This window comes from Prenolepis imparis, unplaced genomic scaffold, assembly GCF_030444845.1.
Source record: "Prenolepis imparis isolate NDT839.2.m4 unplaced genomic scaffold, iyPreImpa1.0 SCAF_4, whole genome shotgun sequence".
NCBI classification, from domain to species: Eukaryota; Metazoa; Arthropoda; class Insecta; order Hymenoptera; family Formicidae; genus Prenolepis; species Prenolepis imparis.
In genome coordinates, this window is record NW_028141162.1 from 11,862,057 (window position 1) to 11,876,145 (window position 14,089).

At 31.3% G+C, this 14,089-nt stretch overlaps 3 protein-coding genes across 6 annotated transcripts; 2 read left to right on the top strand and 1 right to left on the bottom strand.

Annotated features, from left to right (window-relative positions):
• The first annotated feature begins 29 nt into the window (after nucleotides 1-29).
• Nucleotides 30-5,892, top strand: Eco (Establishment of cohesion). Of its 2 annotated transcripts, none has more exons than XM_083035537.1 (6): nucleotides 30-234; nucleotides 526-2,297; nucleotides 2,520-2,745; nucleotides 2,857-3,030; nucleotides 3,101-3,306; nucleotides 5,772-5,892. In XM_083035537.1, exons 2-6 carry the CDS (start codon nucleotides 547-549, stop codon nucleotides 5,785-5,787), a joined length of 2,373 nt encoding a protein of 790 aa, XP_082891663.1. In that variant the 5' UTR covers nucleotides 30-234; nucleotides 526-546; the 3' UTR covers nucleotides 5,788-5,892. The 2 variants fall into 2 exon arrangements, with proteins under 2 accessions (XP_082891663.1, XP_082891662.1); XM_083035536.1 differs by lacking the exon at nucleotides 5,772-5,892 and adding an exon at nucleotides 3,376-3,881.
• On the bottom strand, nucleotides 4,396-8,688 carry LOC145934789 (putative ATP-dependent RNA helicase DDX43). 2 transcript variants are annotated; one of them, XM_083035539.1, is made up of 11 exons: nucleotides 8,258-8,465; nucleotides 7,417-7,774; nucleotides 7,125-7,346; nucleotides 6,830-7,045; nucleotides 6,622-6,748; nucleotides 6,384-6,549; nucleotides 6,032-6,274; nucleotides 5,722-5,869; nucleotides 5,215-5,456; nucleotides 4,948-5,110; nucleotides 4,396-4,860 (listed from the first exon to the last, which is right to left on the bottom strand). In XM_083035539.1, the coding sequence occupies exons 2-11, from the start codon at nucleotides 7,729-7,731 to the stop codon at nucleotides 4,696-4,698; spliced, it is 2,007 nt and encodes a 668-aa protein (XP_082891665.1). In that variant the 5' UTR covers nucleotides 7,732-7,774; nucleotides 8,258-8,465; the 3' UTR covers nucleotides 4,396-4,695. The 2 variants fall into 2 exon arrangements, with proteins under 2 accessions (XP_082891665.1, XP_082891664.1); XM_083035538.1 differs by lacking the exon at nucleotides 8,258-8,465 and adding an exon at nucleotides 8,560-8,688 and having other exon boundaries at nucleotides 4,397-4,860.
• A 266-nt stretch (nucleotides 8,689-8,954) lies between these two features.
• Nucleotides 8,955-13,766, top strand: LOC145934791 (uncharacterized). 2 transcript variants are annotated; one of them, XM_083035542.1, is made up of 7 exons: nucleotides 8,955-9,041; nucleotides 9,788-10,038; nucleotides 10,573-10,737; nucleotides 11,361-11,546; nucleotides 11,625-11,927; nucleotides 12,316-12,460; nucleotides 13,649-13,766. In XM_083035542.1, the coding sequence occupies exons 2-6, from the start codon at nucleotides 9,972-9,974 to the stop codon at nucleotides 12,426-12,428; spliced, it is 834 nt and encodes a 277-aa protein (XP_082891668.1). In that variant the 5' UTR covers nucleotides 8,955-9,041; nucleotides 9,788-9,971; the 3' UTR covers nucleotides 12,429-12,460; nucleotides 13,649-13,766. The 2 variants fall into 2 exon arrangements, with proteins under 2 accessions (XP_082891668.1, XP_082891667.1); XM_083035541.1 differs by lacking the exons at nucleotides 8,955-9,041; nucleotides 13,649-13,766 and adding an exon at nucleotides 12,558-12,638 and having other exon boundaries at nucleotides 9,634-10,038.
• The last annotated feature ends 323 nt before the right edge of the window (nucleotides 13,767-14,089 follow it).

The window sequence follows — 14,089 nt, forward strand, 5'->3', positions numbered from 1 at the left end:
GCATGCGCGGAAAACGCGCGTAACCTCACAGTTGCGCAGCAACTAAACGCGGTGTTCAATTATTCTGTTGATTTCCCGCGCTTCTTTCGTGTAAACCTGTGTGAAAAGTACACCGGTTTTCGAAGGAAAGTTTTGATGCGTAAAACGAGTGTAACATTGAACGTCACTTTATTAATCAACAATCTTTGATGCACTGAGCAGGAATCGCTTCCTTAAATTCGCTGCTCGAGCCAGGTAAAGTTTATCTATACGTTGCATTGAGTTGATCTTTTTCATACAATATGCCAGTTTCTTTCAGTATTTGATGTATGCTTTGATATTATAAATGGAAAATGAATGGATGAACATACACATATATGTGTAGAAGTTAGATTATATCAGGAAATGAATATAAATTATCCATCACATTACTCGTTTCGATATTATATCAGTATTGTAAAATTAATCTTTCATTGCTGTATATAAGCAAAGCCAATTGAAATATCTCTTTAATTTTGACATTGTTTTAATTAAAGTATTTTTTAGATTTCAGAAAGTTATTTGACAATGTCAGTGGATAGCGGTCAAGGGGATTTACTTTATACTCCACGAGCTCAAAAATGTCTCTTTGCACCATCCAATGGTAATTCTTCCAAGAAGAAATCATCTCAAGACTCCAATTTTAGCAAGAAGAAATCATCTCAAGACTCCAATTTTGCCGAAGCATTATCAGGAGAAGACTCGGACTTGGGTCCAATCTCACCGCTGGCTCTTACCAATCGAAGTCCAAGTATTAGTGACAGTTCTTCAGAAATAGAATTTATGTCTCCCTTTGGGACACCCGAAAAATTATCTGATGCAACTGTGTCCTGGGATCGCTTAACATCAAAACGTAATAAAGAGGATCATATATCATCCTTCAGTTCACTCAGGAAAATCACTAGAGCTGCTAGATATTCAAGGTGCAAGTTTACTAACAAATCGTCGAGATCACTGCCATCTTCTCCTCGCACATTGATAGAACCGTTAACGCCACAGCGCTCGAAGATGATGAATGTGACAATGGATGAAATAGTACCAGAAACACCTCAACGAAATTTTGCCACAGAGTTACAAAACCAGAACATCACGGAAACACCTCGAAAGAGCAGAACTCCTGAGAGTAGGCAGATAACACCCTTGAGTTCCATAAGTAAGACAGTCCCATTGCCAAAGCTTCATAGACGAAAGTCTTTCAGCGGACTCGAAACGAACGAAAGTTTCTCACCCGAACAGAAGGAGAATACATTGAAGAGGCGCGCACACGATCAATCATTGACAATGAAACCGGCGAAATTATTCAAGACGGACGATATTTCTGCGCCCAGAGCGAGAGCAGCATTGTTTCAGGAGAAAAGAAACGAATCTAATGACTCGAAGGATATTTCATTAAGTACGAAAACATTTTACAGTAACAATGCGAGGATCGAGCGGCCTTTCGCTTTCGGTGATTTTAGCAATAGCGATGTTAAAAAAAGACGAAGTTTACCGGTACAGAACATAAATAATAGGCGTTCGTTATCAAAGAAGCAGAAAGTCGGTAAAATAAATGTCGGCGTATTCCACGGAATCAAAAAGCCAAAAAAGCCAAAAGTAAAATCTGAGGTATTAAAGAAAGAAGGACAACATATTATGCAGAACCCTGCTGCTTCGAATAAAAGTCCACCTGTAGATGATGCTCAGATGAATGCAATTGCGGAGAAAACCCCTTCGCCAGAGATCGACGAGAGTAAACGATTTTTCAAAACTAAGAAACTTAAATTGATTCACAATGCTACGGTAATGATGAATAATAAGATTAAATCGAAGGTAGCAAATAATAAAATTACATTGAATCAGAAACACGTTCCCGCCACAACAAATGTGCAAAAGCAACAAGCAAAAGCTGCAACAGACATCTGTCTGGATACCACAGATCTGACTGTAGACGAACCAGAGGTTGAAGCTACATTGCAACAAGATAAAGTTATTAATCTTCTGAAAATATTGGAAGATGATTGGGCATTCGATGACGAAACAATGGCCACTAGTACAGTAAACACGATTTCTCCATTAAAATCGACGACTACACTATCTAAAGACGCGATTATGTCTCCAGCCACTGAACTCAGTAACATGACTTTGACCATGAACATCAAAGATGTTACTTCTCTAACAAACTTTGGAAATCTTTCACTTGACAACAAAAACAATAATAATGATGCCGCAAAAAGTGGCGAAAACAGAAAAGTATTTCCGTTATTCAACAAAGGATATTCTGCACCTAATAATATTTTCGAGTACGTTTGCAATGTCTATAGTATAAATCAATTCTTTTTCACTATCATTGTCTAATTTATATAAATTATATTATATTTTTTCTATTAATATTTTTATTTGATTTATATTCTTTAATGTGTAAAAATATTTTTTGAAAAAAATATTTGACTTGCGCATGTAAAGAAGAGATATATTTAGATATCTAGATATATTTTAATAGTATTTTGATTTATTTTTTTTAGGGAAACAAGTAACGTAAATGCCATAAAATCAATGAAGAAGAATATACAATGGCAATTGTCTAAAAAATGTGGTGGTGCAGAAGATCAGTATCAACTAGATGCTGGTCAAAAATTGTTTGGTGCCACTCAATGTCCGGAATGTAATGTTGTGTACCAATTAGGCAATGCCGAAGATGAAAACGCTCATTTAAATTATCACAGTAGTATAAAGACTTTAAAATTCCAGGTAAACTGTATCTTATATTCGTAAGATTATACTATTAGTTATATATTGCTATAAAGTAATTATATATTGCTATAAAGAATTATGATAATATATCTGTTACGCATATTCTAGGGATGGAAAAACGAGCGTGTTTTAATGGAGGATCCTTTTACATCTAGCAGAATAATCTTGATCGAGCCACATAACTCGAAGCAACATTGGAAGAAGATATCGGAAGTTTTAGCCATTGTAGATAAAGATTTGGGATTGGCGAACACGAATATATCGGATTATCAGGACAAAACGGTATGTATACATAAAAATATATCGTTTATATCTCATCTAATTCGATAAAAGAGAAATACGCATCTCGCAGATTTTCTTGTACATACGCGAGAAAACCATTCTTGGAGTATTGGTAGCGGAACCTATCCAAACGGCGTATCGCATGATTCCTGAGCTAATTGAGCTGGACTGTTGTACCGCCGAAAGCACACCTACGAAATGCGGTGTAAATGTCGTCTGGACAGCAATGAGTCACCGTAAACAGGGTATAGCCACTAAACTCGTTGATATTCTGAGGTAAGCTGCTGCTTGTTAATTATCTAGTGTTAGGAACGAAAATAGAAAATATCACCGTTCACGTTTCAGATTGAAATTCTTTTACGGTTACGTGATGTCGTTGGACGATATAGCGTTTTCGATACCGACCCCGAGCGGCAAAATCTTTGCCGAGAAGTATACGAAAACGCGAAATTTCAAAGTTTACAACTAAGTCTACTTCATTTAGACCAACATTTTTTAATGTGTTTTTTTTAATGGCTTTTTTCATTATAGCTGAAATACCTAGTGGAGCATATATTATATTATACATTTTATTAAGTATTTTATTGTATTTTGTCTTGATGGTTATCTATTTTCGTGGAAACTTTACTAGAAATGTTGGTAGAAAAGTAAGATTGATTATCTCTTTAATTTATTAATGTAATTTTCCTTTTTAAATTGTTTGTCAATATAGAACTACATTTTACTTGGATTACAATTCTAATGAATTGTCCTTTTTTATTTTAATACAGTAAAACATATGTTAAAAGAAATTTAATATAAATAATTTAATATAAAGTCGATAGAGGTTTAGATATTTAATGCAGATTGTCTAGTTGGGTAGTTTGAAAGTTGATAATAAAAATTTCAAATATCTGAAATAAATACATTTAGTCTATATGGCCTCACCTCTAATTTGTTAAATAAATCCCTATTAAATTTTCCTATATTTTTCTTAAGATGACAAATATATGTCTAACAATACGAGTTATTGTGTACATAAAAAATGTCTAATATCTAAAATTATCTGTGTTGGGTGAAGAAATTAAATAAACTTGATTAAAGGAAATAATTAATTTTTTTAATCAAATTGGAATATTGTAAATATAACAAATCTTTTGATTTGTAATAACATTTAAACATATGTACCATCTAGAAAAAACTTATAAAATAAAATTAATACTGATATTTTTAAACATACTGTAGAGGATTGCATGTTTTACTGTTGATAATTATACAATTTACAATTAGAGAACTATACTAATTACAAATAATTGCAATTTTATTTCAATTGTATAACATGCAAAGCGTATTTTGAGCTTTTAGTATAAAATGAAATACTTTCAGTATAAACTTAAACTACGACAAATTTTTAATCCTATAAAATCCTATAAATTAACTTTGGCAATTAATAAGAAATAAAAAAATAAACATATTACCTGAGATTGTTCTTCAGAAATCTTATGGATGAAATAATAATGTTTTATCAGAATGTATTAGGTACGTTACATTTAGGTACAATTATTCTGTACACAATATAAGAGCCTCTTTTACATTGTTCGATATATATATATATATATATATAGAGAGCTTGCGATTACAATAAAAATAAATCTGGCGTTGTTCGTATGATTAATCAGTCGGATTTTACCATCGGTTACGATTATAGCCTTGTCTACTTCTATTATTACCATCTCTACCACTTCTATTATTACCATCTCTACCACTTCTTAAACAGGATCGTTCTGAATCTTTCTTCTGCTTCCATGCTTCATACCTTTCAGCCATTTTATATAGCTCCTCGGGTACTTCCTGAAATACAAGAGATACAAGAATTATATTTCTTTATTCTCAGAAAATTTGGAAGAATTAAATGCCTCGCCTAGCATATCTACTGACTTGCTCAGCCTCTTCAAGAATTCTGATGAGTTCCTTAGCATGATGCCAGTCTTGTCTCGTCATAAAAGTGATACTTTCGCCTGTTCGACCCGCGCGTCCGGTACGTCCGACTCTGTGAACGTATTCTTCTATATCCTTTGGAAAGTCAAAATTCAGTACATATCTAAAATAAGACCAAAATTGTTATAACAAAGTTATGTGTATGTGTGTATATATATCGAGATTGCATTTAAATAATATAGCACATTTTTCATTTATGTAACTTACGTAATGTCTTCAATATCGATTCCTCGACTAGCCACATCGGTCGCGAGGAGAATCTGAACAGCTCCGGTTTTCAGATCCTCTAATGCTTGTTCTCTGTCCGCTTGTTCTCTATCACCGTGAATACTCTGACAATCGATATTCGACAAAGCTAATTCACTAGAGATATCGTCCACCTTTGCTTTTTTACCAAAAAATACCATCACCTTATCATGAGAGCCCATCTCACGAAAGAACTGGTGCATCTATAAAATACAATAATATATAATTAATATGAGAGAGATGTGTCAAGATAGTTTACAACTAATTCTACATCAATATTTATGTATTTAATATTGTTTCAAAATTCTTATTTTTTAGAAAATATGAGAAAGAGCGCATTGATATAAAACTCTGTAAAATATTGTATTATAATCTCATTCAAATAGAAGCTGAGAAAAAAAGGAGAAGCAATTCAACTAGAATAAAAATAAATGAGCTTTATAAACTATTTTAAAAAATGCTACTAACCATATCTAACTTATCATCTTCACTAATCAAGTAAATCTTCTGTGTTACAGTGTGAACAGCTGCTAAATCAAGTGATCCAACGCATACTTGAATCGGATTTTTCATGTATGATTGAGCTAAGCGTCTTACACCTTGTGGCCATGTAGCGCTGACAAAGGGACAGAATGTAGTGCATTAACATCCATTGCATCAATTATACATAATATTAGTAAGTATATATAAAACATTTTATTTCTTATTTCAATTTCTTTTCTCCTAAAAAAAAATCCTATTCTAATGGTGCAAATTTTTAGATATGATTTATGTATACCTCGTCATAACGGTTTGTCTATCTGGTCGCACACCCAGTAAGGTTTTGCGAATTTGTGGTTCAAAACCCATGTCCAGCATACGATCTGCTTCGTCAAGTATGAGATATGTCACAGCTGTCACGTTTAATATTCCTGCTTGCACCAAGTCATTTAATCTTCCAGGGGTTGCGATTACTATTTGTACGCCTTTTGCTACAACATTGATTTGTTGCTTGCGACTTCCGCCACCGTACACGCACACGCTGAAATAATTTTCGATCATGTAATATGTAAGAACTTATAAATGTTTCGAAAGATGTAAAATAGTAGTACACGGAAATTGGAATCTTATATTGTATGAAATACACTCACGCTTTAATACCGCGATAAGAATATTTTCCAACTTCCTTTTCAATTTGCAATGCCAGTTCTCTCGTTGGTGCCATAACGAGGACATTTGGTCCAGGACGCTCTTCACGCGGAGTTACTTGCCCATCGATATGAATCAAAGCAGGCAATAAAAAAGCGAGAGTTTTTCCTAAAATCATAATTATCAATATATGAAAACAATCGCATACGAATGACGACAAAAATAAAAAAATCATCGAACCAGTTCCGGTTTGCGCTATCCCGATGAGATCTTGACCGCTCAATAGAATAGGCCATGCTTGACATTGTATAGGACTCGGTTTTTCAAATTTCTGTTTTTGTATTTCTTTAAGAATATCTGGATAGTCCTACATTATAAAAAAAAAATATGTATCGATCTTGCTAAAATAATAGAATTATATGAGCTAACATTTGGCTATATATATTACTTGAAAAGCTTGTTCGAAAGTTTCAATAAGATTCGGTATTTTTATCCGGTCGGAGCCCTCCTCGTTCTCGAAAACAAGTTTAACTTCTATATTATTGTTGATTATTTTAAGTTCGGCTACTTTTGTTTTTGACATATTAGCAACAATTGGATCCTCTTTGTAAAAATTCTTTATAATAGGAGGTAAAGCTGCCCATTTTTCCTTCTGAATTTTCTCCTGCCAAGAAAAAGATTAATGTACTCATACATTATGAAGTAACTGACCTATTCAATTTATTATTACATTCAAAACATACATATTCGTCATTAGCTTTAAGCCAATCAAAATTGTTCCAATCAATTTCTTCCTTCTTTTGTTCGAAATTAGTTTCTGACTTTTGGCGAGATTCTGTGCTCTGGTGTGAAACGCTTCTGTCAATTAATAGTTCCTCTATTAAACTTTTAGCTCGTTGCTGCGCTTCATCTGTACCACTCAATGTCACAGCAGTTTGTCCATTTTCATTCGATTGTTTGTCAATCTAGATAAAGGCAAAAGTATCACAGTTGGATTGCATTTTACATAATGTTTAAATAATTTTTGTTACTTACATTGATCTTAGCATTGCTTTCATCTTGCAGAGCTTTAATTTTGCTGCCACCTCTTCCAATAAGTCTTCCAATATTGTTAGGATCGATGTATATAACAAGTTCATTTGTATCATGTGAATTATTATCAATATTCCTCTTACGTGAACTATTAGTGTAAGTTTGTGTATTTGAGTCGTTACTCCAGTTATCACTGGAAGATTTGTCATAACGTCTCTGAAACTGATTGTCTCTTCTGTTTCTATCTCTTCCTTCCCAATTGTCATAATTTTGATATCTTTCTGATGATGTTCTGTTACCTTCCCACCCACGACTCATTGTTGATAGTATTAGGAAGCTTTGTGATAAAAACTAAATTATTCTGAAAATATATAGAAATTATAACATATCTACTATGAGAGATTGAGAAGACAAATATAATATCTGTTTGTCCAGTTATATTTTCTACATTAGAGAAAATATTAGAATTAAAAATATTGTATACTTAAAAATTACATAAACTATGAAGAGATAATAAACAAAAGCAAGAAAGAATCAACGTTTCCTTGTCCTTAAATTTTATAATTGTTTTATTTTTCAAGTAAAATGTGTACAACAGAAACAAAACAGATCTTATATTTTATCAAACTTCGAGTCCTGCTTTTCTTATTGATACAAATGTGTAAAACTTGCAAGAATATGCAAATATATATATACACACGAGATATTTTTTATATACAAGCAAATATAGCAAGTAATACACATTTATTGTATTCACAAGTATCAGGAAGAATTTATTTGAAACTGTTGATGACAAGTTTTTTTCTTTATAAGCGTTCAATTATTTTATTAGAAATCGACGTACGTATATTTAGTGTTTCAACAAAATGCCTCGCACGGTTAGAGATTCGTTTTGATAACTATAGCTATCAGATTACATTCCTGTTATGCTGACAATGAAGAAATATATATTTCTTCGTGCCTCGCAAAAAGTGTAAATGTATAAAGTGACTCGAGATAAAAAAGAAAAGAAAAAAAATGTAAACAAATTTTTTTTATTACTATGTTCAGAACACACTTTTTATGATATACATACACAACTTTTTTCTAATCTAATTTATTCTAATTGTAAGATATACGGACGAAATCGATAATCGAAAGAAATACCTTTTATCGTCACTATTTATTTGAATATACAACCTCAACAAACTACAACAAACTGAATATTATATCGAAAAATGAGAGAGAGTTTCGAGGAGCGGAAAATCGCGTTGACGTGCTCGACTTCTACAGTTTTTACATAGAAACTATTTAGAAACACGGCGACCAATCAGCTGTTCGGCAAATAAAAAATACATGAAAACGAGATAGGAATTTCAATCATCATTCTACGTCCAATGGTCCAATAGGAAGAGTCGTTTTCTAGGGACAAGACGTCATAGCTAAAGTTCCTAAGAAGCACGTTCTCTTATTGGACGTTGCGATTCGTACATCGAACTTTCTTATCTTGCGTTTTCTATGCTCTATGGACGTATGATTTTACGCGCGCGGCACTTCGATCAATTAATACTGCATGGTTCTCGATCAAAACATCGTTATTATTCGATTGATTTTTGTCTGTTCAATGTTCAATCCATTCATGTATGAAGGTATAATTATAATATTTCTCATTCGATGAAGTTTCACAGACAAGATACAAGATAAGATATATTTATTATAATATATAATATATATTCGTCAAAAGTTATAGCGATGTCAGAAAAGTTTAGATATGATTTGCGAGAAAACGCATCATATTATTTAAATATTCATCGTTTCTGTAAATATTTATTTCACTTTATATTTTAAGCTAAGCTACAAATTGCATTTCTTATTTTATTACGTTAAATATATTATTTGAAAAATTAATGCCGATCTTTATAATATAATTAATATATTTTTAATCATATATATATATAAATTAACAGCAGCTTTATTGTTCATAATCGCGGTTAGGTTAGGTTAATCGATTTAAACTCGGTTTAAACGGATAATCAGAGAGAAACCAAACCACATTATGCGATTATAAGAGAACGACATATATGGTCTATCAGAAGCCTTTATATGCACTGTCTATAATCTCATTTTCATAATGGAATTCACATTAATTTTCTCTCTTATACATTTTGCACATTTTACTTCTTTTACACTCAATTAAAAATGTATATAAGTATATATATTTTCTCTTTTGAAAATTAATTTATAACGCTTTTACAGATTATTACACGAATTATTGATAATAGACGCGCATATATAAATAAAATAAAAAAAAAAAAAAAGAAATTTATACCGAGAATTTTGTTTCAGATAAATATTGGAAGTATCAGAAGTACAGGAGAATTATTTTTAATCGTAGATTTCTACGAGATTGGAAGACGTCGACGATGACAGTCCGCTCGTATAGAACATGTGTCGGATGACAGGAGGCGGGATACATAACGCTGCGCAGAATCGTATCGGCTATGGTGTTGCACGTTTAACATGAGTTAGACGAGCCGTATTTAATTGTGCGATCAGTGTGAAAAGGGACCTTGGAAAGAATGTTGTCGATAGCACGTACGATCTCGTCCTCGATAATTGCTCTTATAATATTTGGCTATTATTCGGGTGAGTAACAATGAAATAAATATATCGCGCGCGAAATTGATCGATTTCCCGAAATCAGGGATTCGATCGAGATGAAGCGTACGAAAACTTATCTGGACTCTGGATTAGTGAAACATTATTGTGATATCAATCGCACCAATTGTGACACAATTTTGAATATATAATCTCAGGTTTTAGCACAATATATCTAATATTTTTTAAAATAATTACAAATAACAATTCATATTTTTTCGAAAGTTTTATTATTTTGAATTTTTAGGAGAAATTTTTCAACATACAGTTGTGTCACGTTAAATTATAATTTCTCACGTACGCGCGATTCGAGAAATGTCAATTCTAAAAATAATTCGATAAAAAGTCATCACGCGACGAGCCTAAAATAAATTTCGCCCAAGCTTTTTTTAGATGGCTAATAATTAAATAAAAAAATTATTCTTAATGATTATTGAATTTATATCATGAATATTGCGATGACGCATTTACCGATGATCGCGAAACTATATATATCTCACATTCTCGAAAAATATTTCGCAGGGGTCCATGGTACCTTGATAAAATCTTTGGACGTGCCGCATATCGTGCGCAACGGCACCGGACCAGTGGATCTGATTTGCATCTACGAGATTGACAAAAACGACAATGGACTTGTAATCAAATGGTTTCACGAAGCGTATCAGATCTATCAGTGGATTCCGCCAAGTAATTTTACTTTTTAACACCTTCTAACACCAACGTATATTTATCCCATTATAATTTACTGCGTTGTTTATTGCGTGTGCGTGTGTATGTATATATATTTGCGCTTTATTAAATTTACACGTCAGTAACTTTCGTTATATCGGAACTTTCACGGGATATCCGGAAACGCATTGAAACCGCGGCCGTAGAAAGAGAATAAATGTCACGGGTTAAAGTTAGCATAATATTGAACAGAAGATTGATAATAAATAATAATAATTAAAAATTCAAATTATAGAATTCTATATATTCAGTTTGTTTGTACGTAAAAAGCTACTTTGATATTCAGCTATAATTTTATTCGTCTGGACATTTTTGCAATAATGTTCTTATACATATAAGAATATATTTAGTTAGCAAGTTATAAGAATAAAATAATAAAATTTTTATTTTATTTTTTTTGTTAAATTGATATACATATAATTAATGAGATCGAGAGATTAATTTTTTATTATATTTTTTTTATTAAAATAAAATTTTGCGGATGACATTTTTTTCTAAAAATATATTATGTGTATTATATTTACTCAATTTAATATTCAATATAATATAAAATATACTACTATAATGTCATATTAATATAGTGCCACCGCAAGATATCGGAATCATCGAAGGTCTTGCGGAATATCCAGTTGAAAACCTAAGGAACCCGTATTCGTATTCTATAATTCGATTAAAAACCATTACAATCGACATGACGGGGGAATATGTGTGCACAATCAGCACGTTCCAATACGAGGCGAGCACCTCAACGAAAATGATTGTCTATGGTAAGTTTTCGAAAGAATTTTATTTAAAATTTACTTCTTGATTTTCTGTAATTGATGATTTTGCTCTTTATTTTTAAGTGCCAGAAAGCAACATGACGGTGCGTACGTATCCCTTCAATAAGACTCACATAAATTTAACGTGTGCGGTGACGGGTGCGCGACCACAGCCGTCTTTGAGGCTCTACATCGAAGGAATCGAAAGAAAAGATCGCGGAAGCGATTACGAATCTTCAGAATCTTCAACGGATTGGGACGAGGATAATCCTCGGGTGTCACTGGACGTCATCGTAGAGGACATGCCAGATCCTGCAGTTGTCGAGTGCGAAATGTCGATTCCCGATACGGAATACAGGCGCCGAGAACAGATCGTCTACTATCCTAGTTCGAATCGTTCCAATATGACAGATGATATTGTCTTTAAGACGAACAATCTTGCTGTTATTTATTTATCTTCGTATCGCGTTATTATCAATAAACGATAAATTAAAGAACGATGGAGAGAAACGGAATAAAAATTCGCTTTATATTGTCAAAATCTAGACATTATATTTTATCAAGATTGGAAAGCTCTTTCGAAAAAAAACTTTTTTCTAATATTAATAAACTGCAATATATTGTTCCTAAAGTTTAATAAGATTTCTCGATCTGCTGAGAGTCGAGTGTGTATAAAGCTCTTCAAGCTTTTCAAACATCATACAAACAAACCTCTTCACATTTCTTGAGCAATTAAATATTTATTAAATATATATATTTCTTTCGTGTGTTGCAGCGCAATTGCTACCTTATCGCACAAATGTTTCGCAAGGGAGGCACAACGCGATGTTACTTCTCGATGTCTTTTACGTTACCATTCTCAGATTAATACTAACGATTAAAATATAGACTCAGCCATTTAACTCTAGGGAAAAATTCAGGTATTTAATGCATGTTTATTTTAAAGTTCAAAAGTATTCGATGCAAAGAAATAAAATAAAAACGCTTATATATACATATATATATCTTTTATTAAAGGGACCATATATTGAAAATCTATTTTTCTAAATATACCTTTTCTATACGCATTGTTTGCTATAAAATAACTTCAATTGTCCAATGATTTTAATATATATATATATATATATATATATATATATATATATATATATATATAATTAGCATTCTCGGTATTTGATTTCGAAAGCTTTCTTCAATATAGCAGTAGTATTGCTATATTGAAACGAAAAAGCGATTGCGTGTATTGAGGGTGGGGATGAGAGAGAGAGAGAGAGAGAGATAATCTGGTGGGGATGATATCTAGAAGTAGCGGTACTTCTCAAGATCTCATTATCATTCGCTTCTCGGCACTCGTCTGCAACTAGTCTGCAAGGGGTAAGTAATCATTTACAACGAATTTCTCTCTTCTTCTCTCTAGCACGTCTTAATCATTTATTTGCTTTGTAATATGATATCTTATTTGTTTCAAAATGTTCTAACTTTAAATATAATTTATATTGTTATATATTAATTATATATATACATTAAAATTATTTAAATATTGTTATGTTTACTTCTACTTTGACATTGATACTATAAATAATCTCTCTCCCTTAATTTCTTTCTCTCTTCTCTTATTGTTAATTTTATATAAATTAAGAATTTATGTTAAAGATTTAATAATTCTTAATATTATTTATATAGCAACCGATTCTGTGTGCGTACATTTTTTTATTTTAATATTATTTTTTATTTTAATATATAACAAATTTAATTATATATGTTTTATATATGAAGATAAATAGAATAATTACATTTTGATAACATTTTAGTATTAATAAGGGGTGTGTATATATATATATATTTATAGTGCTATGTTTCAATAAAATTTCGCTATATATTAGGGGAGAAAATCATGAAGTGTATATATATATATATATATATATATATATATATATATATATATATATAATATGCAAAAAAATGTAGAATATATGTATAAAATACAATTAATTTGTACACTGTAATTAAATAACACGTTATCATTCGAGATACATTTATTAACAGTTTTCAAAATTTTTTTGCATATTAATATTCGTTACTAATAAATTTTCATTGTTTGCAAACAGTGTTCACCTCCAAAAATCATCAAGCTTCCAAACTGTCAACTGTCATCGTACTCTTATAGACACGATCGAATACTTCGTGAAAAAATGAATCATTCCTGGATATTGCTTTTTTTTGCAGGTAACACATTTTTTTATTATGCTAATATCTTAAATAATATTACTTTAATGTATCTTTTGTTTCATTTTTATACTTTTAACTCTATTTATTATTATCCCCTCATTATTGTTTTACTCGAATATTTTGAAAAATATATCATCAAAATTTGTACTCTTTTTATACGTTTGTCGTTATTTTATTTATAAAAAGAGTTTTGATATTTAATTACAATAGTATATTTTTATATGATATGTTCTTTATATGTATTTTTTTGTAAATACTGCAAATATATATCGTTCACATTTTTTTAATTTTTAATATTGTTACAAATTGTTTATATTTTA